Source organism: Daphnia pulicaria, chromosome 4 (genome assembly GCF_021234035.1).
Source record: "Daphnia pulicaria isolate SC F1-1A chromosome 4, SC_F0-13Bv2, whole genome shotgun sequence".
NCBI lineage: Eukaryota > Metazoa > Arthropoda > Branchiopoda > Diplostraca > Daphniidae > Daphnia > Daphnia pulicaria.
Window position 1 is genome coordinate 11,575,261 of NC_060916.1, and position 27,989 is coordinate 11,603,249.

The 27,989-nt window shown below is 43.2% G+C and overlaps 3 protein-coding genes across 4 annotated transcripts; 1 reads left to right on the top strand and 2 right to left on the bottom strand.

Annotated features, from left to right (window-relative positions):
• Window positions 1–74: 74 nt before the first annotated feature.
• Window positions 75–16,072, bottom strand: LOC124336883 (metabotropic glutamate receptor-like). 2 transcript variants are annotated; one of them, XM_046790776.1, is made up of 15 exons: window positions 15,946–16,072; window positions 15,671–15,762; window positions 15,255–15,480; window positions 10,963–12,361; window positions 10,560–10,833; window positions 7,162–7,799; window positions 4,673–4,785; window positions 4,449–4,580; window positions 2,939–3,193; window positions 2,317–2,508; window positions 2,168–2,248; window positions 1,873–2,093; window positions 1,727–1,793; window positions 1,434–1,638; window positions 75–1,367 (listed from the first exon to the last, which is right to left on the bottom strand). In XM_046790776.1, the coding sequence occupies exons 4-15, from the start codon at window positions 11,708–11,710 to the stop codon at window positions 1,033–1,035; spliced, it is 3,261 nt and encodes a 1,086-aa protein (XP_046646732.1). In that variant the 5' UTR covers window positions 11,711–12,361; window positions 15,255–15,480; window positions 15,671–15,762; window positions 15,946–16,072; the 3' UTR covers window positions 75–1,032. The 2 variants fall into 2 exon arrangements, with proteins under 2 accessions (XP_046646732.1, XP_046646731.1); XM_046790775.1 differs by lacking the exons at window positions 15,255–15,480; window positions 15,671–15,762; window positions 15,946–16,072 and adding an exon at window positions 14,004–15,172.
• On the top strand, window positions 15,929–27,987 carry LOC124337006. Its single transcript, XM_046791008.1, has 7 exons — window positions 15,929–15,933; window positions 26,017–26,152; window positions 26,223–26,526; window positions 26,597–26,751; window positions 26,837–27,038; window positions 27,107–27,358; window positions 27,426–27,987. Exons 2-7 carry the CDS (start codon window positions 26,021–26,023, stop codon window positions 27,926–27,928), a joined length of 1,548 nt encoding a protein of 515 aa, XP_046646964.1. The 5' UTR covers window positions 15,929–15,933; window positions 26,017–26,020; the 3' UTR covers window positions 27,929–27,987.
• On the bottom strand, window positions 19,219–23,007 carry LOC124336949 (dnaJ homolog subfamily C member 2-like). Its single transcript, XM_046790914.1, has 10 exons — window positions 22,824–23,007; window positions 22,335–22,537; window positions 22,168–22,243; window positions 21,807–22,015; window positions 21,495–21,673; window positions 21,209–21,422; window positions 20,356–20,642; window positions 19,765–20,270; window positions 19,495–19,661; window positions 19,219–19,407 (listed from the first exon to the last, which is right to left on the bottom strand). The coding sequence occupies exons 1-10, from the start codon at window positions 22,873–22,875 to the stop codon at window positions 19,342–19,344; spliced, it is 1,959 nt and encodes a 652-aa protein (XP_046646870.1). The 5' UTR covers window positions 22,876–23,007; the 3' UTR covers window positions 19,219–19,341.
• Window positions 27,988–27,989: the final 2 nt, after the last annotated feature.

The following is a 27,989-nucleotide window of genomic DNA, read 5'->3' on the forward strand; positions in this document are numbered from 1 at the left end:
AAATTAAAAGAAGTAAAATAGTGAATTAAATTTAATTGTATTTAAAAAAAAAAGTTTTGTTTTGCGTGTCGGGCATTTTATTGCCGTCCATCAGTTGAGATGAAAATTGTTCGATAAACGAGCCGCCCGCTTTTTAAAATAGAGTGCGGTCACAAGAGTGCCATAAAGAGTGGGCGTGGCCAAAATGTGTGGAGCCGTTTATTATTATTATTATTACGTACGTACACAATTCCATTTTTTTTTTAGTTGTCATGTCAATCGATTGTCCATCCATTCTACAAGTCAAATATATTTATATAATATTTTCTATGATGACAAAAAGAGAGGGGGGCAGCAGTGGCATCAAATCATCTCCATGTGAATTCGATCGCGTTTAAAACTGATCGAATTCAACGGCGTGAAAATTTGCGCGCCAATTTCAAATTTGATATCATTATTTTTGTTGTTGTTTTCAAAATTACAAACACAACTGAAAAAATTTTTTATATTCATATATGCAAATCGATCGGCTGACCGTGACGTGGAATTATTTTGAATAAAATAAAATAATAAAATAAAAAAGTTTGTTTTTTTTAAAACAAAAACTGGACATGTACATTGGCGGGAGTCGGGGCGGGAGAAAAAATTAAAATAAAAGTCGATCCCCTCCATCCATCCGGCGATCGATCGTTGACTATACACACACACGAATCGATCGCCGCTCTAGAGAGACTCTCTCGCGAGAACAGATTGAGATTGAGAGGATGTCTGCGGTATTCCGATTGGATTCAACCACGCGTGAATTTTGTATGGCGGCGGGGTGAGGGGTGGTGGATAGTCGTGAATTTGGGGTGGGGTCAATTCATAAATAAAAAGGAGGAGCGGGGGGACCGAGGGCAGCAGCAGTAGCAGCACATGACATAGTGAGCAAAAATCTTCTTCCATTTTTTCAAATATAGTCACGTCATATTATTATTATTATTGTAATTATTATTTATAATAGAAAGAATTTAAATTTTTTTGGTTAATGTCAACAAACAATTGGGTTTAGTTTCAGAGGAGCGTCACGTTCTCGTGATCGTCCAGCAGTAGGCCGTCGGAGGAGAGTCCGACGTGAACGACGTGCTGCCTCCGGTTTGATGGGATTGGCGTGTTGTTCTTGCTGGTGTCCGTCTCCTCGGCCGACTCGTTGCACATGGACGAGTTCTCCTGGTCCACAGGAGCCACTATGATGCGAGCCGCTCCCGTGTTGTTGCTGCCCGTCTGATTGTTGGACGACGGCTGCTGCTGCTGCGACGACGACGACTCTGGCTGGGTCGCCGCCGTCGGCCGCCCTTTCTCACCGCCCGTCGAGAATTCCTGCCCGCAGTCGCAACAATATCCCACGCCTATTTATGCAAATGAGTTTTAAAATTAAAAATTTTTTTAAAATAATTTTTAAATCAAATATTTACCCGGGTGATGATTTTTGTTGTTGGCGGTCGGGGTGGTGGCCGTGCCCTGTCGGACGGGCGCTTTCCGGTAGGTGGCAGTCATGGTGAGTTTGCGGACGTTCTTGTCCGGATGGAAAACGATGATGTACACTTTGGGCACGTACAGGCACACCAGCGCCACCGTGGCGCTGAGGCTGATCGTCAAACACATCGTCGTTATTTGAATCTGACAGCAGCGCATGCAGAAAAGTCAAAAATCAATTTCAATAAAAAAATTCACGCAGCCCGAGCCTGGATGAAGCCACAGCACAAACCTCGTTGGTGTTTGCCGTCCCGAAATAGATGGGCAGAAAGGCCAGCCAGATGATGCACGTCGTGTACCTTTGGTGGTCGAAATTAAATCGATAAAATTAACTTTTTGGCGATTGGGTTAGAAATAATTTTGGTGTGGCAATTTTACATGGTGAATCCGATGAATTTGGATTCGTTGAAATTTTCTGGAATCTTTCGCGTCTTGACGGCGTAAACGGTGCAGACGGCGATGAGTAGGACGTTAAAGACTTGGCTGAGCAGGAAAGAAGAGTCCTCCATGCGGCACTTGAGGATCGTTTGGTCTCTTTGAGGGTAGGCCGCTCTTATACCCGGCGGTTCCATCCACATCCACAGGACCGTGCCCAGCATCTTTACATTTCAGCCACATCGTTTATTTAAATGTTTAGAATGAATTCAAGCGGAAATATTTTTAAAATACAAACCTGGAATGAAATGATGCACCACGTGATGACCATCTGAGATTTCGGGCTGATGAAACTGGGCCGTTTGGCAGAGCGGGAAGCCTGATAATTCAAATTGAAATTCAATTAAAATTGTGTTAACTTATTGATTGAAAGGGGGGCTGGATTACCGAGTCGAAGATGCGGGAAATGCGGTTGGTTTTGGTGAAGAGGGCGCCGTAGACGATGGAGAATCCCGTGCCGACCGAGAGCCGCTGGATTGCGCAGGTCACCACCATCGGTTTGGCCAGCAAAGTGAACGTGTTGAAATAGCAGAGCAAAATGCCGCCCAGCAGCACGAAGCTCAATTCACGTCCGGAAGCCTAAAAACATTAAGTGCCGCATAAATTTAAAAAAATGTTAATCATCATACAATACCCAATTAATTCAGCAGTTCTAGAAATAATACAATTTCACATTTATTCTATAGTCCTATCCCACCACCCACGTCAGTAGTCTTTTGAATGACCTAAAGTTCCTTATATGCAAATAAGCTCCTATAGACGAGTACTACCCCACGTCAAGTGCTCCTGATGGCTCCCATTTCCGATCAGCGAGCATATACAGAGTCAGGAGCAGAACCTTTATGTTGCCGGGCATAGTACAGAGAGAGTGCCGGATTGCTTTTATATGTCAACCGGCGCCTGGATTGTTTGTCAATGGATGGCGTCATGATCCTGACTGGACTCATTGAATGGGATCGACGACTCAGGGAGTTCCAAGTGGGCTGGATGGTTATTATTTGATGTATACCTTGACGATGGGCGTTTCGCTGTGCCGGATGAAAATGGAGATGACGGTGACGGTGAGGAGGATTCCGCCGCACGAGACGCAGACGGGCACGATGGCCAGGAGCGAGTCCCACCTCATGTACTGCATGTCCAGGTCGAAGCAGCCGTGCTTGTCGTCGTACGGCCACCTGCCCGGCCCGCAGTCGGCGCACTTGAACTCGTTCTCCACGTACTCCCAAGGATCGCACCGGTCGCAGCTCCAGCAGCAAGTATCCCCCTGTTTGTTAAATAAATTCAGGAGCAATTAAAAAACAAATGCAAAATACCATCAGCACCCCTAGAGCCGGAAGGTTTTGCGGGTCCTACTATTGCGCAATCGATGGCGGGGGATTGGCAAGGATCATTAAACAAACATCCGGGCCCCTATTTCTTCCTTATAGAAAATCCTGATGACGACTAGGGGGTAGGGATGGATCTATAACCCACCACCACCCCGTTTCCGCCCTGTTTCTCATCAATCGAAAATCAGGAGCGTCCCATTTTGCTGCCTTCCGGCCGTCTGAATAATCTCAAAAGTCCGTCGTCTATACACACGGATGGCCTGCGGAGACTTTTGATTGCCCTACCCACCCTCCTTCATGTATACACACAGCATACATAATAAGGAGGAGAGGGGGGGGGGAGAGAGAGAAAAAGGAGCCAACCATCACGTTCTAATAAATATATATAAATCACGCCCAGGAGCTGATGCAAAATGATGAAAGGAGCTGGCGATCGAACTAGCTAGCTATCTAAAGAGAGAGTTGACTTTTCTAGATTTATTTATTTAATTTTCCAAGATATGAAAGAGAAATGGAGGAGGAGGGAACTTTGGCTAATAGTTGTGCACATTATCACGCTCGCCGTAGCAGCCCGGAATATGATGATGAGCTATTAGACGATAATGCACAGGAGCGGAATAACCGTTGGTTCCTTTCTTATTTTTTAGATTTTTTAAAATGACGTTAATAGATATCGTGCCGGAGGCCAATTTATCTTTGATGTCTTTTCGTCGTTTTTGAACACCGGGCGACTAATTTCCACCGGCCGGAGGAAGGAAGGAAATAATTAACATATTTTATTCCCCCCCCCCACTCCTTTTTTTTAATGAAAGGGCCTTTGTATTATAATCGACTTTTTTCTATTCCATCGCTCCTGATGAAATTATCAAGGATATCAATTGATGTAATAATTCGAGTGGCGATGATATTATACATCGGCTTTTACGAGCCTCTTCGAGCCTGTGTAAAACTGCCGGAATACTAAAAATGGAAGCCCGGAATAAAATGTAGGAGAGAGCGGGAATTTCAAATGAATAAGAAAATAAAAAAGGGAATTGATAATCGAATTCCCCCCGCCCCTATTAGAGACATTTCCATCTGCCCTTTTTGAACGTTTCAAAGCTCTTTTTTTCTTTCTTCTATTATGCAAATAGATAAGAGAGAGAGAGTCTGGGGAAATCGAATTTTCCAAAGTGTTAATTAATAATTCACCTGCTGGGTAATTTTGACTTGGCCGACGCCGCAGGGCTGAGAACACACGCTGGATGGGATGGCCGATTGCTCGCGGGTCCAGATCACTTCGGCCGGATCCAGTTCCAGTTCATTGTACCATTTGCCAACTTCCTGTCATTTTCAGAAACATCATCATTTGCATATTATTACAATAAAAGCGGATAGAGATCAAGATAAAGTTGGAATATGAATGAATTCAAGACCTTGTAGTCGTAGCCATTGTTGGCGCTGTTGGGAAGTCGTCGGTAATTCATGATGGTGTAACGGGCCAATCCGTCGCCCCTGGCATCGAATTTCACCTCACTCCCGGCCGGATCTACACATGAATATCAAATGAATGAATTTTTAACGATTTAAAAAAAAATAAGAAAAATTGATGGAAGAATAAAAAAATTCCGGTATCGATCCAGCCATAAAATCTATTTTGAAAAAGAAATGGAACCTTAAAGGAGACACATTGAGGAGACAGGCCTTGCCGGCCGTGTAATAAATACAATTATACACTCTATCTCCCAGTTACATTGAGTTAGAGCTAGAGAGAGCCCGGTGCTGGTCTCGGCTATTATATGGCCATGGTGTATATAACATTACATCTAAAAATAAGAGAAAAAAGAATAAAAGAAGAGTCGCGTGGACATAGGGACAAAAAATACGACAAGACAGCACTCAACACGGCACTCTCCCGTATTTATTTATATATAAATATATATATATATATATAACACAGTGTGTAAAGTGCTTTTTGCTGTGTGAGCGCTGATATGTCAGAACACGTCTGCTTTATCCCAACAGCTTGAGATTTACAGCCCTCAAAATGTGTAGTATATCTAGAACCTACTAGATATATACTATTAAAACCGATCACATTTCCTCGATTTAAATACGTCCGTCGCCCCACTTTATTTTCTGAGTGACTTTTCCACCTATGGAAATATAAAAAGAAGATTATAGATTCTCCAGAAAGCTGTCAAGTGCATACAACGGCCGCAAAAGACAAATGGATGCGGTGGCGATAGAAACGCCGGGACCTGATTGATCGATACTGTGAATAATTCAAAAAAGAAAAAGGTAGAAAACTACAACTAGGCTACTCCGGATGATGATGGACGGGAAATATAATAATAATAAAATGAAAAAAAAGGCTATAGTATAGCTGTATATTATGTCTCTACTGTATAACCTGGGCCTGCTCTCCACCTAAACTCTATTATGCACAATCGGAAACTAATCTCCCAAAGTTTTCGGGGCTCTGCCATCAAAGTTTGCTCGCACAATATATAGATCTATCTGTACATGTAGAAAGCGCCAGCAGCACACATGTCTCAAACTTTGGTTGGCTTTTAATTAAACATGTTCTTGTTTTGCGTTTGCTATTGTGTGTGTGTGTCTGCCAACGCCAACTATATAGTGAGAGAGAGAATATTACATTAAATAATAACGACATGTATACTGTATAACCATCTAAAAAAAAAAGATGCAGACTCAGCCCAGGCTTTCTTCTTATTTTCTGTGTGTGTGTGTATAAAATAAAGAAAAGAAAATAGTGGGGGAGAGAACATGGCGTTGCCAATTTTTCCAGACAATATCTCTTTTGATCCCCCTCTCCATTTCACGTAGGAAAAATCATCAAAATACGGAGCAAAGTATATCTGCATTATTACGAAACGTGTTGTGTATGTGCTATTATATAGGCCATGTATAAAGCAACTCAGCTCACTCCCCCTCTTCCTTCCTTCCATTTGTTTGGCATTCTCGGAAATAAATAAAAATCCAAACACGTCACAATAGGCAAATATTTAAATGTTATTTCTTTTCCCGCCTCCCCTTTTCTACGAGACTAGACTAGACTTGTGATGTAGACAGATTGGCGCAGACTAGCTCTGCTCCAGTTCGTTTCATGTGAGAAACGATTAGATTGGCAACAGCCATCGGGGCCTGGCGATGATCAAGCAATGTTGAAACATCTTTCATCTTTTGATACCACCAGCCTGCGCCTACTAAGGATCGCTATCAAAACAATTTTTTCAAAAATACAGCGCGCAATCAAAAATACACAACAATAGTCTCACACGTTTGACCTTTTGAAGTCGTAATCGATTTCCCTATATAGACGTGATTCGTGCGCAGCTCTGATTGCAGGAGCACGCGTACACACTTGCGATTGATGAATTCAATCGGTCAGAGTGTGCATGTGTGTCGGTTTGATATCAATCAAAATAGAAAGAAAGGAAAGAGATGGACCTGCTGCTGTTTCGCATGAGTAAATGAAAATAAACCCACCGCTGTGAATGATATACAATATATATGTCTATAAGTAATAGGCTACTGCGGTCCGGCAGACATTTCTTTCTTTTTTTTCTGGGCCGGCGGCACGTGCGGGAGAGACGTCACGCAGCTATTATACATAATGGATCTCCATTCCAACCACCCCCCGTGGGACGGGGTAAATGTCTATCTGCACTACTACGAATAAATGCAGTTACATCTAAATAGGCGACGGCCATTTTGTCGACTCCCGTCACTCATTTCTCTTCTTATCTAAAAATGAAAAACTAAAACTTATTCCCGTTAAAAACATCGTTAATGTTCATCCTCCAGCTCCATTATCCAGCGGATGGAATCATAACGAAGATAAATGGGCTGGTATAGTAGCTAATAGAAAATCATATTAGTTAATGTTAAGATATAATACCCAAGAAGGAAACGTTGAGGAGATATTTGGTGTAGAAATCGCCTCCGTCGTAGCTCAAAAGCTGAGGGCAGGCCCCGTAAACGGGCGGATGGTGACGCTGTCCGGCTCCGTTGTGCGGCTGGCCTCGACGATGTGATGATCCAGCCGAAGAAGAAGTAGAAGTGTTGTAACCGGAGCAGACGTCACGCTGGAGGGCCGAAATGGCGTGAGCGAAGGCGTAAACGGCGTCGACGACAAACTGGATCTTAGAGTCCTGCTCGTAGCCCAAATGGGTCAGCCGCAATCCGGCCGGACAGATGGAAATGTTGCCCGGCTGCTGGAGCGTCGACTGCTGCTGTTCGACGCTGCTGGCCGCCGACGAGTCCGACTGCGGCTGGAGATTGTGGGGTAGTAAACAGCCGTGCACTTCCTGCCAATAGTCGCCGTACCAAGGATTGCGCTGGTTGTTTTGCGGAGTCAGCGACAGCATGTAGTCGTCAAAGCCCGGAACGCTTTTCGACTCGAGATCCACCGTGACGGCCCCTTCGGCCACGTCCTCCAGGCCTTCGACCAACTTGTGCTGGCGTCCCCAGCCGTCGCTGGCCACCCAAATGAAGTGCGAAGTGATGGACAGCCGTTTGGCAGCAGCTAAAAGTCCCCTGTATCAACAGAATCAAAAGAATCAAGACATTAAAAGGGTGGTTGATGGATCGATCGATATAATTGTTACGTTATCGATTTACAGGGTTAAAGAGAGACGAGAGAGAGACAGTTGGCTGGACAGGGGGGGGGGATTATTCGATGGGAAAAAAGATGAGCTGCTCTCCTATTTGTCTGAGCTGTGGGTTGAATAGATAGGTTCCAACTTCCCTTTTTGTAGAATAGATATGTGTGTAGGCCTAAGCTCATCTCTAAATGAATAAACATTTAGTCTTGGATTAATTTTGGTTGGAGAGGGGCTGGTTTTCAGGGTCAGTTTTAAGGAGGGGGGGGCCCAATTACAAGGAAACGATCCCTTTAATTCTCTACGTGACCGTATTCCCATTTTTAGCTTTCTGATAAAAATAATTGGACATGTACCAAAAACATCTTAATTTGCCCCCTGGGTAAATTGGCTTTTTGTTTGGTTATTGATTTTGACATTAAGTGCCTTGATTATGTCTCAAGGTGACAAGATCAGGATCAAATTGGTTACAATGAACAATCAAAATTGCAATATGTGCAAGGAACATTTTGGCTGAAAACATACACACCTGGTTGGCATCAATTCCATCACATAAATAGTATGGAAAAGTAAGAACTTGCAAACTTAATAACATATTAATGTTGAAGATGTAAGTAATAGACAAACTGAAACACTTAAAATTTTTCAGCCCTGTCATAACTACATCGTTACAGGCCTTACAGTTCACACTAGGCCATTTCAGCCACTTAATTATTTCTTACCCACACTGAATCATTAATTGGACACCTGTCACGACAGAATTCAGATTAATAATGGATCTAATTTTTCCTAGTTCAAAATTCCCAGACAACTTACATCTTGGGTCAGCCTGTCAGACCACTTACACCCAGCACTTAACATACCCCAAAGTGCATGAGCTGTGAGAAAACATCCAACAACTTTTCTTCAAAAAATAAATGACAAATGGATTCAATCTTTCTTATAAATAGCGAAACAAGACTTTCTTCTAGATCCATTTGCACTCGTATTTCATCCCTTCAAAAAACACGATTCTATACTATTAGTCAAACGAACTTGTGAATTTGACCGACTCACGTGTTTTCGCTGCAACTTGCGTTTGGCGCATCGTCTAACTTTTTCGAACAAAAATGGGTGCCAGTCAATAAGGGTTTGAATTGTTTCGATATTCTCAACTAAGAAAAACGTCAACTCAGAACTCAACCCGACAAAGTCTGTACCAGCCGACACACGAGATATCTGCATTTATTGGGGGGCCATTTAATAGTCGATAGAATTTGGCCAAAGTTTTCAAGGGGGGTTTCACATGTATGCGATTGGTTAACTCTTTTATTTAGCGATCTAGACTTCAAATTGACAAATAGTGTGTAGAGAGCTCAACTCGGCTTGATCGATAAACTCCCCCCCCCCCCACCCCACCGACTAGTACACGTCTAAATAATAATAATCCACTATAGAATCGGATCGAAACATTGAGACGTCAAAATGTTGCGATCAATTTGACAGTTGCCGGATTTCAAGTTTAAATAAAATAAATAGTCAATAAATTCTAATCGTATGATAATGAGGCGGGCTCCTGATATTCAATCTGATTTGAATCTCAAAAAAAGAAAATGTTTACGTCTACACACACAAGACAAGAGTCAGCACACTTTTGTTCGACACACCCAACTTTGTGTGTACGACATATTATGTACGTTTGAGAAAGGGAATCTCGTTCATCTTTTTTTGCCAAATAACAAACGAGCAGCTAAACAAAAAAACAATCGATCCCGTTGACGTTTCTTCATTTTTATTTATCGGCGATCCTCCTTTTGCTATAAAGAAAACTACTGAAAGAAATCGATTTGAAATCCTTTACAAAAATAGATCCTGTGGTCTGCTGGGCTGCAGCTCCTTGGCGCGTCACGCATAGAAAAAGAAACCCCCAGGAGCACTTGATAATAAATTTCTCGAAAGGTTTTTTTTCCTTCCCTTTTTGTCGAGTTGTTTCCAGCAATCTGGCGGCCCATTCAAACACATCACGCGTCTCTTTTGTTGCTTGAAACTCCACTATGGCGTCATCGCCTTTCATTCCTTTTTTTACTAAAGTAAATCGAGATTTTTCATATTATAAATATAAATACAACGTTTTCTGTCGAGAGATGTTTGATGGGTTGATATACAGACAGACGGACGGACGGGCGGGAGGGATATCTAATAGAGAGATGATGACGTCTATTTTATAACATGCAGCTCACACAACACGACGGGCGAGAGATTCTAATAATAGGCTGGGCTGCTGCTGTTGTACGCGCAACAAGTTCCAATCAACAAGAAAATTGATTTCGATTTAAATCCTGTCAAAGTTAGTTTCCTGTGAATTACAAGTTGGTTGTTTGTCAGCGTCTATTTACGGGGGAAACGGGCGGGTGCTAGCTGCTGGCCCGACTTGTTATCGTCTAGAAAAGAAGCTTATATAACCAGACGGACATCTGCGGCTCGAAATGCACACCCCTCCCATCAGCTGTGGGTGTTGGGAGAGCTGGGCAATTTGGTGGCGGTGATATCGATCGAAATATTAGACAACCGACATATTAAATAATATGTGCGATCCTGGGGGAACAAACAAATTAAACCTGGCGCGCTCCTATTTTTCAATTACTTCCTAGGGCGTGGCTCCTATATTTTGTTTTTGCCCAGATCGAAATGGTGGAATGGTGGACGACGAACTAACCTGGCGTCGTCTGCCCGGGTGAAGAGGACGATGGCCCGGGCGAATGGTTTGCGGTAGAGGTTGCGGATGATTCCGTCAAAGACCCGCTCGTCGGCCGTCGAGGAAACGCGTTCGGCCACGGCGATGCAAATGTTGCGGGCGCCGGCCTCCCGGTGAAACACTTCGATGCCCGACTCGCCGTAAGAGCCTTCGCTGGCCACCGTCGAGATGTAAGTCCAGTTGAATCGCTCCACCAGATCCACCAACGTAATGGCCTGATAATCATCCGGCGGAACTGAAACATTTGAAACAATTTGAATTAAAAAATTTTTCGCGCCAAAAAACAAAATGACAAAAATTTCAAATTTTCAAATTTTTGTTTCGCGCCAAATTTTAAAAAACTTAAAAATATTCAAATTCAAACCTGTCCGGGCGAAGAATTCGAATCTGGACTTGTCGCTGAGTACTTTGGCCGTGGAGGCGGGCGAGATTTGCGGAATGCGGAAGAGTCTCAAGAGATTGGCCACTTGGATGGAGACGGAACTGTAGGAGCCGCCGACGACGCCGAAAACGGGACCGAATCCTTTGCTCTGCTGACTGGGCGGCCTCCGGTCCCTGGGCGTCGATCCGTCACGGCACTGGAAGGAAGCCGAACTAACAAACTGATTGCCACCAGCACTAGCACCGCCGGAACTGAAACTACTGGACGAATGATCCATGGCGTTGAGTGACGCCCTGATGAATTCCAGCGATCGGTTCAGGGCGTAAGTGTCGCGGGAGCAAGTGTCGACGACGTTGACACCCAGCCGGATGCCGGGCAGGAGCCGGCCCTCACGGTTGATCTTGTCCACGGCGAAGAGCATCGCCTCCAGCCGCTGGATGCCTCGGTTGTAGACGGCCGACCCGCACGGCGTCTTTTCGCCCTTGACGTGGACGGGAAACAATCCGCCCAGGATGATGTCGCCGGGCAACTGGATCGATGCCCCCGGCGAGTTGGAAGGTGACGAGCCAATGGTCGACAGCATGGGCTGTTGCTGGCCAACGACCTGAAGGACGGCCAGCCACAGGAACGTCCAAACGATGAACCACATGAATTGACGTCCGTCCGGCACGGCTGGACACGGCTGATCCATCATCATCCGACGATGGCGATAATTCCTGTTGGACACCATTTTTCCCGCGACTCCCGACTGGATCCGGCGGCCACTCAAACTCGACTGGTGGTCCGGCTCACTTTGATTGTCCAGGGCGTTTGAAACTGAATTTCACAGGTGTCGCACTGTTAATCATTTGTTTATATTCGTTTTCTATCTAACGGTCAACGCCCCTGAGTGAAAATTATGATATTCCGTCCGTCCGTCCTGCTGCTGGGCTGACAATAAACAAACAAACAAACGAGGTGTGTGGGGTGTGTTTTTGTTATGCGGGCCGGCAGTTAATTGGAATTTCTGGAGGGCGCTTGTTGGCGATAGATCATCACCTGCGGCAATGCCCCAAGGAACGGGCTCGTGTTATTAAGCCGGACGACGGGCCGGCGGCGGAGGACTGATCGTTGATATTGTCCACTAATAGTAACGAAGTAGAATCGATGCTGCTGGCCAGCCTCGCCATCAATTCCCGGCACCTCCACGATAAATTCACCTCTGCAATGGCGTCAACATCCAGTTGTTGTTGCTGTTGTTGTTCCAGGCTGCTGGTTGTTATCACAGAACGCAACGACACTTGTTCCGGTTTCATCATTCTGCCGGAATTGACACATTCACGCACTTTCACTAATCACTGGCCAGTTGTCGTCCCACTGCTGCCGGAGGGCTCCATTTCCACTGAATAAAAAAAAATTTGAATAATCATTTTTTTGAAATTCCCGCGTGAATGATTGAATATTTATAAAAAAAAGGAGGTGGGTGGGTGTGGGTGGTTGTGGGTGGCGGAAGAATTTTTTATTTGAAGAAAGAAGAGAACAAAGGGCATCGGCTATCAATCGATATAGAAAGAGGAAGGAGCACACATATCTATTCTGTCTAGCTCCTAGCTCCTTCTAGCTTCTTCCTCTTCTCTGATGTTGTATATGTATATACATATTGCAGACACACAGCAATTCGGATAGTGGAGCTCCTATATAGGAGCTGGGCAGAGCCGCACATGCATTCATCAATGGGTTGGATAGACAACCTTTAAGCTATTCTCCAGCAAAGGAGGAGAGATGCTAGGAGCCGTACATGTTATATAGCTCCTGACTTTGGCCCTCCTTAAATGATTCAGAGCCGCCAGGAGCCAAGGAGTTGTGTCTGCTATTGATGTTGTTGTTGTTGTCAAGTCCGTCTCTTTTTGAGTAGACTATTCAACCCCTTCGGGCGTCAATAAATAAAATAAAATAAACGGCTCCTTGAATCCTATTCCAAAAAGGAGCGATGGGAAGAAGAAGAAGAAGAAAGGACCAAAATGTTTGTATTTCTAAATCGCAAAGTCGGCGCGTATTTTCAAATGACTTTGGATCAGAAAAACAACAAAACCCTGCGGCACTCGGGCGAAAACAACAACAGCCCCCGGGGAGGATTTGAGGAGCATCGCAGCACAGACACAGCACAGAGGTTGGATTGCGCTGTGATTGCGTTATTTGACTTTTTGATTATACATATATGAACCAGGAGCTGTTCTCTCTGTGTGTTGTATGTGCAGTTCTATCCATCCATCGGCCCTTTTCTTTTTTAAGGAGCCAAACTTTTCTTCTTCCGTTTGTTTGCGGATCGATTATCTCTCTGCAGCAACCACACACACACACACAAATAATATTCAAGGAGCCCAGTCAGCCAGGAAAAGCATTTCCTACATATATACGCCAAGCTATAGACTGTGATGAAATAATCTTTTGACAGCCCCCTCCCCATTTACGATCAAGGAGCCCATTATGACGAGGCTTTTGAATCTAGTGAACGTCACGCAAGTCAAACTCGACGCATTCATAATAGGAGCCAATCACACCCGAATATAACTACTAGACGTCAATCAAAAGCAATCAAATAGATTCAGCCTACTACATCTCCACTACAACTACACCAGTTTAAATAATAATAATAATACAAAACCCCGTAGGATAATTTAAAAAAAAATCGTCCACCCATCCGTGAATGTTGTAGGCGCTCCTTAACATTATTATATAGGATCCATCTTTAGCTGATGCGCTAGAGAGGGCGTTGTATATAACACACACACACACACACTAGCCCCCCGCAAAGCTTTCTCATTAACAGAACTGGGTGGACGGCCAGCCAGCTATAGAGAGATCTAGATGTGTCGCCGGGCGACACTAAAAGATCCATCAATTATGGTTTTTTGTTTCTAAAAGAGAAAACATTCTTGCACATCATTAAGAAGATTTATAACACTATACCGCGTTCATTCTCCTGATACAAATAAAATGATTTAACTATCTAAGGCCGGAAATGATTTCAAAGTTACACTCACCTAAACTGCAGCAGCGTCAAATTCTCAAAGTGGTGTAGTAGAGTAGGCAGGAGTCTCAGGAGCCTCGTTCAGGGTAGGGAAGCGGTTATCTAATAAACGGCGGGACGGGCGAGCGGGCGGGAGAGATGCGAAGAGCGTCGATCCGAGCGTCGTCGGATGAGCCCCCAAACTCATCGGAAGGGACACTCACGCACTGGGCTAATATCTATCGAGAAACTAGACACACACAGAGACACGCTCAGACATCTCTTTGGCTCTGGCCGTGACTGGCCCAGTGGCCGGAGGGGGGTTGCCCGCGCTTGCTCTCACGTCGCCCGGTTATATTGCGCAGCAGCAGAAAGGAAGAAGAAGAAAGATGCGCTGACTCTCTATAAAAAAAAGTCTTTGGTTCGTTCGTTCGTTCTCTTTTTTCTTCTTTTTCTTCGCTCCATTTGATATCCCCAATAATTCAGTTCTTTTTTTTTATTCTTTTGGCCGGCCCATGCCATCGATGGGTTTCTTCTTTTTTCCGGCAGAAATGTCACCCCCAAAAAATTTGGTAAATGTGTAATTTTCTTCGTTATATTTTTAGATGTAGAGTTACCCAACCACCCTGGGCCGGTATGTATACATCTGTGAGGATGGACGTCGAGCAGAGTTGAGGCTATGAATAAAAAGCAGTCGAAATCACGTTCGTTCTTTATAGATCGAAGAAAGAAGAAGAAGAAAACTGGAAGCGATGGATGGAAAAGGGGGGAGAGAGATTTCCTATAACCCCACCCCACCCCTCTCCTCTTTTTCCACCCAGTGTGGGATGATGACGAGTCTCTCTTGGCTCACGAATCTTCTTTTTCGTTGGTGATGCCTCGACTCAATCGATGAAAATGCTGTTGGAGGGCCACCAGATCTTTGCTAACAAAATTTTCGGGGGTGGTGGACAACTCTATACGGAGGAGGAGGAGGAGGAGGTGCTGGTCGGAAGGTCACACGATTTTCTAGTTGCACTTTTTGGCTTCGTAGTGTTTGACGATCAAATATCTTTCGAATTCGATTTGTTGGGTGGTAGTAGACACAATAGCGGGGGACCTGATCTGCAGTCGTTACTGCCAATGAATTATTTAATGAACTCTGACTGAGAGTCAACGTCACGATAGAGAACAGTTCCACAGCAGTCAACCGCCTAGCTCAATAATCGTCGCCTACTGAGAAACGATTTATTTATCAACTCGATCCAATAGTCAAAAAGGAAGAATAGAAATGCATCTGTCCTACCTTTGAGTTTGGGGAAAAAACGGACAGGCATCTCAAACTGCTCCATCCATCCGGTGAAAAGTTAAATCCCAGCAGGCGGGAAAATGGGGTTCTCGTGTATACACCCACAGTCCCGATCCCACACTCACATGACGTACACGAGAATAATTAAAGACAGAGGAAGGAAAGAGATTGGTAAACTCGAACGACGTTGGTAGTTTCTCCAGTCCAAAGGAATGCTGTTTAACTAAATCAAAAAACGAAAAATTGGGTTACGAAAAATATTGACAGAAACAACAAGGAAAAGTTGAGAATATGAGACTGTGGGTATATATAATTGTTAATAAACAGAGAAATTTAATGATTGCATGTAATACTCTGCATTGGTGCAAGTCATGCATCATTAAAATATAATAAAAGTAACGAAAAATCATTACCCAAGCGATGATTTGTTGAGATTGTTGCTGATGTCCAGCACAAGCAAAACTTGCAAATGTTGTAGTTATGATGGCTGGCCCAGGCTACAAATCTGCACAAAGGGAAAGGTTGCAGAGTACAAACTGCTATGCATTGACAAGGGGCTTACATCATCATGAACTAATAACATTTCAAAAATTTGGGGTTTACACAACCAGAGGTTTAACTCTTCTACATGTAAGCTGCCATAATAATTTCATTTGTATTCTTTAGTTTTAATAAGGTAATTAATTACCTCCCAAACATCATGGAGTGGAGAGCATGGAGACACCAGATTCCACAGGACGACCACATTTTTGTAAATTTCATTTCTTTTCCTTTTATTTTTCGTGCAGCCATCGTCTCTTTGTCCACACAACTCGCAAATAATGAAAGCAGACGACACTCATTTTCTAATTAGTCAATTTCTAAGATATCGATTAGAATTGATTAAAAATCGAACTCCATCCCCCCTAAATCCAATCCGCTCAAAAACGAACCGATCCAGGATTATATTTAGTATCTATAATAGTTCGTCTCATCAAATTACACTGAGCTCTGCTAACACAATCAAGACAAAAGTAAAAATTATAAGTGTATTACTTCAAAAAGACCGAAAACGTCCAGAACACTCCATGGTAAGCCAAAAGTGGAATAATAACTCGACATTAATAATTAAAAGGTGATTCTTTTTTCTGTTTTCATGCATTAAATCGATCATAAATAGAAATGGAAGACCGCCGACCTTTTACATAGATTGTTCACGTGTAATTGGAAATTGAATATTTCATCGAAAAAGAAGGAAAAATGATGGAATCTATTCTTACACATATTCGGTTGTCGAGAGTTAATAAATTCACGAAATCACGTCGCTCTTTTCTTTTCCTTTCGGATGATTTACCTCTGCGTTGTATATATAATAGACCCGGGCGCGTATTATAGTAGAAATGGAATGCGGTTTTCGCTTGTCCCGGCTCAACTATAGAAATCTCAAATGCACAGCACGTGCTGCCAGAGAAAGATCTGACGCCCACACACACGCAGAGATCAGAAATACACATATACAGCCATACAGCCTTTATGTAATATATTCAAATCGCTCAGACTCCTATAATACTGGCAGATTGTCAATTTAACAAGAGCAGACATGTCTCATATTTATATGTTGGAAATTGCCAATAGGCCTTAACATGGAGTGGCTCTATAATGATGTAATCTGCTCATTCCTTTACATATAGACATGTCTGCACACACAACACGGGCTGCAATACAATATATCTAGTTTCGAATGTATAGCCTAGCTACATACACACTACATTATATTACGTCTATATACAATGGAAGAAAAGATGTATGCACAGAAATGGAAACTATGTGTATGTGTGTGTCGAGCTGGGCTGCCAACTCTGCTGAGACTGCTGGCCGGGGTTATATAGTTATTCTCAAAACTTTGTTCGACTCTCTCTGCTCTGCTCCGAAGGAGAGTTTAGACGTTAAGAGCTATACGCAGGCTATACGACACGTGTAGACGGGAGATATGTGTGTGTAATATAAGTTGGTACCCTCCTTTCGTATTACAATATAATCACGATGCTAGAGTTACACAAACTCCTCCTGCCGTGTATGTATATTTATTTTAGCATTGTTGATTTCATATTATATAATCTAATTGGAATTGAATTAGTGAAATTGACTGTGCACCTTTTAAATGGCGACATGTATGCAAATGAGGAGAACAAAAGGAATATTATAGAGATCCTGATGTGGAAATACTCGACGCTCCTAACAATCACGAAAGGAAAAAAAAAGGAAAAGTTTTGAAGTTTTTTTTAAACTTTATAATGTCAAAGTGGATACGCTGCGTTGTGTCACAGTTCGATTTTCTGACTAAACTCGGCACACAGCTCCGGCCTTTTTAACTTTTATCCAACTCCCTCTTCTTTTCTTCCATTTATAATAAAAACCGGAAAAAATATATTTGATCAAAATCCATCCAGCGGATGGAAAAAAAAAAGTTTTCAACACGAATTTGACACCAAACTTCCGGCGATTTATACGGATTCCGGATTCAAAAAACCCGAAAAGTTTATTTTTTCTGTCTGATGATTTTTATTTTAAAACTTTGTTATTTTAAAAAAAAAGAAGAAGGGCGTGGCGCTTGAAGATTTTTTGACACTCGCGACTCAAAGCAAGTGGTGTGTGCAATACTACTCCATTTTCTCTTTTTTGATTTAATGAAGTTGTAGTATTATATCGTCCCCTCACCCCACCCCCGGAGCACATAAATATTATACAGCTGTCGGCGCACTTCATATAATAACATCCTTGACGTGTGTATAGAGCTGCTGCTGCTGCTCGAGAGACTCATCTGTCATCTGAGCTATTTAATGGGCCGGACACTGGACCTGTTCTGGGTTGGACGCAAGATCTTTCATCATCTTGTGTATAAAGTAGGCCCCTTAATAATTGACTTGACATATTCAACACAAAAATAAAAAAGATATCCCGCCGCCGTGTAATTGACTCGAGCTTTGATTAGATTTGAGTGAATTCCAAAATGTCCAGCAGCTCACAACGTACGAGATGTAGGTACGTACAACATCAAGTATCGCATCCAGACTAAAGCTTTTGAAAATGATAATAAAAGAAGAAGAACTTGAAAGACTTAACCAAGTGTGTGTGTGTGTATATGTATCCCCGGGGCAACCCCTCAACATCAAATGCCTGGCGCTCGCTCGTCTCCACGACAGCCTCAACAACCCCCAACAACAAACTCTTTTCCAACTTCGCGCATTTCTCTTTTTTTTTCTTCTAAAACTTTTGAAAAATCATCTGATCCGCTTTTAAAATAAAAATAAAAATGGCGGGAATTTTGAAAGTGTCGAAATGTTTGATGAACGACATGAGGTACTGACACGAGTAGACGACTCTTTTTAAAGTGCTTTCTGGAGCAACAACATTTCGTCCATTAGTCGCCAACACGTTTTCATTCCTGTTGGCCAGTCGACTTTATTAAATAGGCTAGTCGCTACCCCCACCGCACAGACCAAGTTGTCGTGGTGACGATTAACAATTCAAAAAGGCCAGGACACACACACATAGACTAAAAAACAACTACAAATTGCGTGTCTAACTTCAATAATAAATAAGAGCAGCCAGAGGTTGTTCCCCCTGACTTGTTTTTTCGTTCAGAGATTTCCCTCCGTCCACTAGACGACCGACGCCCCTCCCTCTTGCCATGGCAAATAAAAGATGACGTGCCACACCCTCCAACGTACATTGTGAAAAGACTCTCTCTCCCCTCCTTCTCCCGCGTTCACGACCGCCGTTCAAACAAAAAAGAAAGGGAACACAAAAGACGCCCGGGAGAGAGAGTCGAACGAAATAGAGAAGAACGTTCAAGAAAAATCATCAAGACACACACACACATAGAACATAATAGTCGAGGACACACACATGTACCACGATAACCTTCCCCCACTCCCCCCTACTCAATCAAACCCCTTTTTCTGGGGTGTGGAAAAATTCCGACGTGTAATTTTTTTTATTGATTTGAATTATCATGGCGATTATTTCACCTTTAAAAAAAAAAAAAAAAGAAAAGATTAAGAATCGATTGAGACGTCTTCTTCTAAGAAAGGGGTGTGGCCTATCACTTCTTGGGCGGCGCGACGGCAGCCTGGGCCGATTTTTTGGCGCGAACCAATTCCACCAATTCCTGAAAAAAATTTCGTCGTGAAATAATTGGGGGGAAAATTTCATTTGACACGAATAAAAAAGAGACGGACTAAAAAACAAACAATACCTTGTAGCGCTTCATGCACTCTTTCTTGGATCGATTGGGAATAGCCTCGGCGATCCTTTCCCAGCGATCAGACAACGATGCCGGATAAGTTTTCAATGCCTGCTCCAACAAGCGCTGCTCATCGGCCGTCCACGGAGTCAAATTGATTCCCAATTGCTCGGCAGGAGCTGGGCACAGGAAAATAGCAAGAATCAAATCGGTGAACATGACGGATCCGTTTATAACGTGACCGACCCCTACAACAACAAGAAGGAAAAACGGGACACTCACTTTCGTAGCGTTCCGACGGGATCGATTCCTCGCTGGCGGCCGGGCCGGCCTTGGACTCTTTTTCGAATTTGTTGTAAGCCGCTTTATTGGCCGCTTCCTTGAGAGCCGAACGTGAAAAGTCGCCAGACTGGAGCTCCTTGGCCTGGGCCAAAACTTCCTTGGCCGCACGATTGCCGCCGTGATGTTGGTTGATAAAGTTGGCCACCACTTCCCAGCGCTGATTGGTGCCGGCCGGGAAGAGATTGACAGCCTTGATTAGCAAATTCAACTCCTCGGGGCTCCACTGGTTGGAACCACCTTTCTTCTTACTGCTTCCACCGCTTCCGCTGTTGCCTCCGCCGCTGTTGGAAGCAGCAGATCCAGGAGCTAATCCGCCTCCTAAATGTTGCTGTTTCTCTTCGTCAATGCGGCGATTCAATTCGTCGACCGCCTCGTCAAATAGCGTCCGTCCCTGGTCGACGCAATCGAGCGACAGGACGGCCATCTTCTTGTTGAGTTTATCCAACCTGGCGGAAAATAAACAAAAATCAAAACCACACACACACACAACCGACGGATGGGCGGATTGGACCGGTAAGAAAATTTTCTCACTCGTCGATGGTGAGGAGCTCGCAGAGTCGATCGAGATCCGCCATGCGCTTGACGAGTTCCGCTTCATCCTGGGCAGTAGTGGTCGGGCTAGCGGCTGATGCTGTTGGAGGAGCAACACCGGTGAAATAATTGAATTGCTTGCCGTACTTGTGCAACTGCTCGCGCTCGCGTTTTAACGCCCGCTTGGCATTCTCCTTCTCGCGCTTGGCCGCATTCTGCCGGGCACGGGCAGCCTCTTCCGCTTGGCGCTTGATCCTCAACTTGTTCTCCTCCTCTTCCCGTCGTTTCTGCGCGCAACAACACAAAAGGCGGACCAACCGAGAATAAAAAGAAGAATGAAAAGAGAGAAAAAAGAGGGACTCGTTAAAAATAGGGAGAACCCTCCGATTAAGATCTCGTTCTCTCTTGTTGGCCTGGCCCAGTTGAGCAGCAGCAAATGCTCAATCTCATCCACATTTTTTCCTTCTTCCGCGATGGAAGAAGAAGAAGAAAAGTGATGATTTTCAACGGACAAAAAGAGAATAGAGGGCTGGATTGATTGCCAATAAAGGGGAGCCAATGCGATCGGCGGATAAATGGCGACACGAAATCAATCAAAAGCTAGCAGAGCCAGCAAAAACATAAGGCCAACCCAACCCTTTTTCTTTCTTTTCTCTTTTTTTCCTTCCGGAGTAATCCGATTTACTCCGGAAGAAAAAAAAGATTTTCTCCCTTGAAAAAACTTTCCCGGCCCTCTCAAGTACTTAATGAAACGGGTGGGGGGCATTAATACACACACACACACACACACACACACACACACATCATGTCATCATCTCCACGCTGCTGACATTATATGTACGCTCTCACATACCCGTTCCTCTTCCTCTTTGCGAGCTCGCACCGCATCCTGCTTGGCTTTCTTGTCGTCCAACTTCTTTTGTTTGTCTTCCTCTTTGAAACGGAGGATGCGAGGGTCGCAGGCGTAAGCCGCATCCACCAACGATCGCAGCCGACTCATCTCTTCCTTTTTCCTACGGGCTCTTTCCGCCTTGTTCTGCTTCTCGATCCATCGGCGCTCTTCCCGGCTGCGGCGAAAAACAACAAATCAATACATTTCTCTTCTTTTACTCTTCCATCTTTTATAGAAGACGACTCACTCTTGGCCTTTGTCTTTCTCCTCTTCGTCGAGGTACGAGAATTCCCGCCACGATTCGAAATTGTACCAGAAATCGTAAAAGTTCTCGACGTGATCCCGAGATGAATTCACGTCGCCCAACAACGGAACGTTGCTCCTCACCGACCAGCGAGCGTTGGCCGCTATCACCGAACTAAAGACCTGCGGAATATCAAAATAAAATAATCAAATTATCCATCAAAGCCCAGGAGAGGGGGGTGGGGCTATTAGTCAAAGTCTTCTTTTTTCGTGAATGAATCAACGTCTTTTCACGAGTGATAAATGGAGTGTATACCTCAAAGAAACGAGATTTGTTTGCCGCATTGCTCGATGGAACATCGTCGTCAAACTCTGAATCGACCGAGTCGTAGGCCCGCCTCTTCGAGGCCACACTCAGCGTTTCGTAAGCTTTCGTTATGCATGTGAAATAGTCGTCATCAGCTCGAACCTCCTCTCCAGCTGCTTTCCGCTTGTCGGGGTGGTGTCGTAAAACTTTCTGCCTGTCTGTTTGGGCGGCAGGAGAGAGAGAGAAAATGCATTGAATTTATAATAAAAAAGGAGAGAAAAAGGAACTGCTGCTGCTGCTGGCAAGGACAATGATGCATCATTTGTTAAGCGACGTCGTCTCACATGCTAGGTGGCCATTCATCACTTACACGCTCGTTTGATGTCGTCTTCTGTGGCGATAATCCGAACTTTTTTGAGTCCGAGTACTGCGTAGTGATCTTGATCCTAACGGCAAACAACGAGTGGCGTGGATTTCAGTAATGAGAAAAATAAAAAGTGAAACCGAGGAGAATTTTTGTAAAGGCATCAAACTCACTTTCCACTCTTTGGGGTCCAGGCTTCTGAGGTATTCCACGTCGTCTTCAATTTCAACAGTGGAGCACTCCACTTCTTCATCAGATTGACTGCCGGACTCTGCCACAGACAGTCCCTCACCTGAGAGGGCCCCATTACGTTGGTGGTGGTACCACCAGGCCCTGAACCATCGTCCAACTGGCTCGACATCTGTGTGACATGTACCTGGAAGCGAAAGGAAGGATTGACGATTATATTCACTGCCCAGTAATCTCTTTTTCCAACAGGAATGCAATTAACATTTCTGGTATGTCGAGAACTTTCATTCAACCCTTGTTTAACAGGGGATCAGATTGTTGACCCTCTCATAGTATCAAGTTTTAGGATTTAGACAAACTTTAAGGATACATGAACATTTCAAAATTCTTTTGTTAACAGATGAGACATGCCGGGAAAAGATGACCGAGGTACTTCCACACGAAAAAGTCGTTTGCATTCCTCTCAAACTTACCAGATAATTTGTGAAAAACTTCACTGTGTCCCACCGTCTGAACTTCACCCATTTTTTTGTTTTAATTTGATTTGATCTTGAACGCTTTCCGATTCTGAAATAAACAAGCAAAACTACTAAGGAGACATAAGAATATTCGCCGACTAGAGAAGCATGCCGTTGTAGCAGACAGAATTTTCAAGTCGACGTTGCCGGATATATTTTTCTCGTTCTTTCCAAAAATAATCCACATTTATTGAAATTTGAAATCGATTGAAAATTTGAAATTAACGATTAATAAAATAAATAGTTTCATCGATAAGCTGCAAAAGAGCGACAAATTAATTATTCCTAGTTTCCTACCCATTTCTTTTTGCGTATGAAAATAAAATATGTAAAACAGTTTTGTTTCGTTTCACTGCAACATTTAGTCGACTGTCGATAGAAAACTGAAAAAAAAAGTCAAGGACAAACATTAATTCGTAAATAATTTTACAGCCGGACCCAAAATGATTAAATTATTACTCGACTAGAAGGGTTCTGGTTCATTAATGGCCCTCAGGGGAAGAACAAACCAGACGGCTATGTATCCCAGTTAATATATTTAAAAAGTAGACAACGACGTCAATAAAAAAATAAAAAAAATAAAATCAAGATAACGAGGCGGGGTAGGGAAATAGAGATATAAGGGTGCAGCGCATAATTATTTTCCAATGCCTAGTCGTCTGCTCCACGGTGGAACAATAGACCCGTTAATAATTCCGTCGTCGTCGTCTGACATTATACATTTCCATTTTTAAAAAAAACACGAGTATATAACTATAAGGGTTTCTGATTTCAGTAGCTCCTCCAGCCAAAAGTTACACAGTCCGTTGGATTCACCGAGCGGCACTTTTGATCCAGCTAGAACTCAGCCATACCCCTTATAACGAAATGGTCTAAATAATTCCAGTCAACAATCAAAATTGATTGATGTAATACTACTACATAGTATAAAGAATTAGTACATCTCTATATAACTCGGACAGCCTAATATGACTGGACTATATAGCGAGAGAGAAAATAAGACGTTAGTTTGGATTTTGTGTTTTTCTTATTTTTTATTTGTATTTCCTGGGAACTCGTTCGTTCGTTTGTTGCAGCATGTATAGCCAGAGTGCCGAGTCATCGAGTTATTGAAGATCCGCACGTCGATTTTATAATACGGGGCCCGTTCCAGCCTCGGCACACAAACAAATTGGCCTGACGCTTCCGCCTCACGTTCCGAACAATCCCATTAGGATTTGTACTGACGAAGCGCGTCCAGCGCCCGGCCAGCGTCGTCTCGATTGTCTGCCGGCCCGCTCTCGCTCTCTCTCGCCCGTCTTATTCACAAACATGTACGAACTTGCTGAGTCCGCTTCAATGCACATATATTATAGATGTACTAGTATAGTACCCGCGTCCAATGATTGGGAATAAAATTACCTTTACATCCCATCGCATCTAAATAAATGTAAGTTGCAATTTGTATTTATTTATTACCTTGACCGGAATATATAATATCTATCTGTACCGAATAATTCCAGCTTTGGAGAATAAATTGGATATAATTGAATATTCTATTTTGATTTTATTTATTTTTCCCGATAGGTTCCAAGGTCGACAAAATGTATTTTGAACTTTATTTACTTGCTGATAAATCTTTATCTCGTTATTATCGATCGGTTTGCGGCAGAGTGCGCACATCGACGACCCAAAAGTTGTTTTTAAAATTGCTGGCCATTTTCCGGGCTGCCCACCATTTCATTCCGAAATAAATTTTCTTCTTTTTATTTTCAAATTTTCTTACCAAACAATTGGGCCGGGATTGGCCAGGATTGGCCGGGATAGGAGAGAGATGATTGAGCAGTTTTGTCAACAATCAAAGACGCAATCCTTGAAAAATTCAGTTTATTCAGTTGCAGGTGACCCAGTTTGCGCCAGCAAATCGACTAAATCGATCGATTTGATTGAATTTTAAAAAAGGCGAATTGTAACAAAGGTAAATCTGATTATCGATTCGCCCAATGGCCTTGATGTCCGTGTTTGTTAACAAACGGCAGACCTGGGGATAAACAATTTAAAGTTTTGTGTGTAATCTTCTTTTTTCCCGACCAAACAAGTTTAAATTCTCATGTTAATTATAACTAAGGTCGGCGGTAGGCAAGGGGAAAATCCTCATTAAGGATCGTCTACTCACGACCTATCCTTGCATGTGCGTGTGCTAGGCAGACTAGAAGTTTTAGCCTAGATGTTTTGTGTGTAGGGGCGGCTAAATCATTGGCGGGCGATTTGAAATTCGAGAACCTCATTACCGTGGTTGATGCACACGCGAATTAATTATACACACACACAGACCGAGCCATTATAACGAAGAGGAGGCCGTGGCAGACGACTGTGAGTTTCAACTGCTTTTATATTTCACGATTGAGAGGTGGAGACTCGATGTCAGCTCACGGCGGGAGAGAGATTTATCCGTCAGCAGCACCGACGGGATTACGCACGTCGATTACGTGGCCGATGTAATAGACACGGCCGGTGATTAGATTTCAAACATTGAAAACAGGAGATCGTACGACGACGTATAGGTACCAGCGGAAAATAATTATTTTTGGAAAAAATTGTTGTTCAGATTTTCTAAAGAATTATCCAATTCACGCGGGGAAAAAGGCCTTGCGCGTTATATAATACTTTGTATATTTGCAGAGGGCTCGATATAGGCCTAATCAAATCGATTTCAATGCAAACAGAATTTATTGCTTGGGGTGACGATGGAATCTGTTAGTGCGCACAAATATAATACGCCATCGCCGAGATATAATGAATTAAATGAAGCGTCGTCTTTAATATTGTGTGATGGCCCTTTTGGAGTCGACAAAAGGACGTATTGCGCAACACAGCACCTATGGCGCAATTTGGCGGACTATTGTGAACGATATGCGCTTGGTTTTTCCAGATCGAATGACGCCGCTAATTGATTTATCTAATACTTTCATCACTCCACAAATAAGATAGATCCTTATAATAAGAGCGAGAGACAAACAACCGATAAGGATCGATGCGGAAATATTTTATTAATGACTCACTGTCGGGATTCCCCGCTTGTTATGGATAAACAATCAATAGATATCGCAAACGAAACTTTTGGTATAAAAACCGAATGTGTTTGTGGGGAAAGTCACGTAGAAACCAGTTTAATGGTTTACCTGTTGTTTAAAATGGCTCGTCAATTTGGTTTTTGTTTTCTATTTTTGCTATTGTGGGCCAATTATTCGGTCGGAGCCGATCTTCCGTTGGAGGAACAATTACGAGAATTAAGGGAAAATTACGTAAGAAATCTAAATGTTTTTTTTTAAGAAGAAAGAGAATAAATAAAAAAATGTTATTGACAAAATATAGATGCAATTTAAGGAATCCATGGAGGTGAAAGTTTCCCGGCTGGAAATGGAAGACGCTCGATTAAAGGCGCTGCTTGAGCTGAAGGATCGGCAACAGGAAATTCTGGCCGAAAAAGTAAGTCGACTGGAACTGCGAAACGAACGGGAAACAAGCCGCCAATTAGCGGGAAGGAGCGCCATACTCAGAACTTGTCGGGAAATTAGGGCGGCTGATCCTTCCACTAGTTCCGGAATGTACTGGATCGATCCTGACGGCCAAGGAGTCGGCGATGACCCGATTTACGTCCACTGCGACATGGCATCAGGTAACTAGAGACTTTCATAAAGGAGATAATAATAACAAATTGATTGAATTGCATGTCATTTGGCCGTCAGGATCGACTGCCATTGCGCACGACAGTGAGTCGTCGATGGATGTTGGACATTGCGCCGACCCCGGATGTTATTCCAGGGCAGTTAATTACAATGCCACAAGTAGACAAATGTCAGCATTGGCCGAACTCTCCGCCGAATGTCACCAGTCAATTAGAGTATAACGCTAATTATTTTACAAGCAAAAATCAACACCGATTATTTAACCAATTTTTATTTGATTGGTGGAATTATTGGATTTAGTACGATTGTAATTTCGCGCCGTTAGTTTTCAATGATATAACCTACTCCTGGTGGAACGACAGAAATGGAAATTCGAAATTTTTCTGGACGGGTGGCAACACGGACGTCCATACGTGCCAGTGCGGATTGGATGGAAATTGCGTCGATCCTTCCACCAAATGTAACTGCGACTCCGCCGCTCCAGTGCAGTTAACCGATGATGGTAAGCAGCCGTTATTCAGGTACTGAAATCTATTTCATTTTCTTCATTTCATTTGATGGTTTCTACAGGTACAATCACGGACAAAAATGTTCTTCCCATCACTCGACTGAACTTTGGCCGAACGCAATTGGAAACTTCGTCCGGTGTCCATACACTGGGCCGATTCGAATGTACCGGACAAGTGGCCGTCAGTGGAATGCCAAGTTCATGTCAAGATCTATGGCGGATGGGACACACCTTGAGCGGATTATATTCCGTCGTGGGAACATCAATGGTCGAAAGTGTTTACTGTGACTTTACCAAGTTACCTAGCGACTCTGGTATGCAAATTCAAATTTCATTCAATTCTTAAACTCATGTTTACGGATAAATGTCACTAATTATTAGGTTTCCAGACTTGGATCGGGTTTGAAGATGTCAAATCATCGCCCACTTACTTTTACGTTCAGATATTTAACTCATATTTTAATGAATCAAATGTTCCTATAACATTTGACACTGGACGACTAAACGTGGGAGGAGCCATGGATTTACAAACGGGAAAATTCACGGCGCCACGAAAGGGCAAATATTTTTTCTCGGCATCCGGACTTGGGTTTATTTTTGCATCTTCAGCTAGATTTTTTGGTGACATTCATATCATGCTGAACGGCAATCGAATCGGTGGTAGTTCTCCTGATGACACCTCAAATGTTGGCCAATGGGAACCATTTACCTTGCAATCGACACTCAATTTGCAACCGGGTGACCAAATCTGGTGGCAAATAGGAAACATGAGTCCAGGATTTAAATTATGTAACAGCGGCTATAATCATTTTACCGGTTTTCTCTTGGAAGAAGATATTACCGATTCACTCAAAACATTTGATAAATTCACTCAATCACATTAATTGTTATTTTCTTATTATTCATTTATGCCAGCCTTTTATCGAATACAACTCGTGCAATTTA

Bases quoted from the DNA above. Each gene is read 5' to 3' on its own strand.
- LOC124336883 (XM_046790776.1), bottom strand. From the start codon at position 11,710: ATGGTGTCCAACAGGAATTATCGCCATCGTCGGATGATGATGGATCAG. The intron at 4,581-4,672 runs GTCTTGAATTCA...TGAAAATGACAG, and splicing joins ACAATGGCTACGACTACAAG to GAAGTTGGCAAATGGTACAA. The intron at 2,509-2,938 runs GTATACATCAAA...TAATGTTTTTAG, and splicing joins GCGAAACGCCCATCGTCAAG to GCTTCCGGACGTGAATTGAG.
- LOC124336949 (XM_046790914.1), bottom strand. From the start codon at position 22,875: ATGGGTGAAGTTCAGACGGTGGGACACAGTGAAGTTTTTCACAAATTA. The intron at 22,016-22,167 runs GTAAGTGATGAA...CCGCCCAAACAG, and splicing joins AGACGACATCAAACGAGCGT to ACAGGCAGAAAGTTTTACGA. The intron at 19,408-19,494 runs GTATTGTTTGTT...AATTTTTTTCAG, and splicing joins AGTGCATGAAGCGCTACAAG to GAATTGGTGGAATTGGTTCG.
- LOC124337006 (XM_046791008.1), top strand. From the start codon at position 26,021: ATGGTTTACCTGTTGTTTAAAATGGCTCGTCAATTTGGTTTTTGTTTT. The intron at 26,153-26,222 runs GTAAGAAATCTA...GACAAAATATAG, and splicing joins GAGAATTAAGGGAAAATTAC to ATGCAATTTAAGGAATCCAT. The intron at 27,359-27,425 runs GTATGCAAATTC...ACTAATTATTAG, and splicing joins CAAGTTACCTAGCGACTCTG to GTTTCCAGACTTGGATCGGG.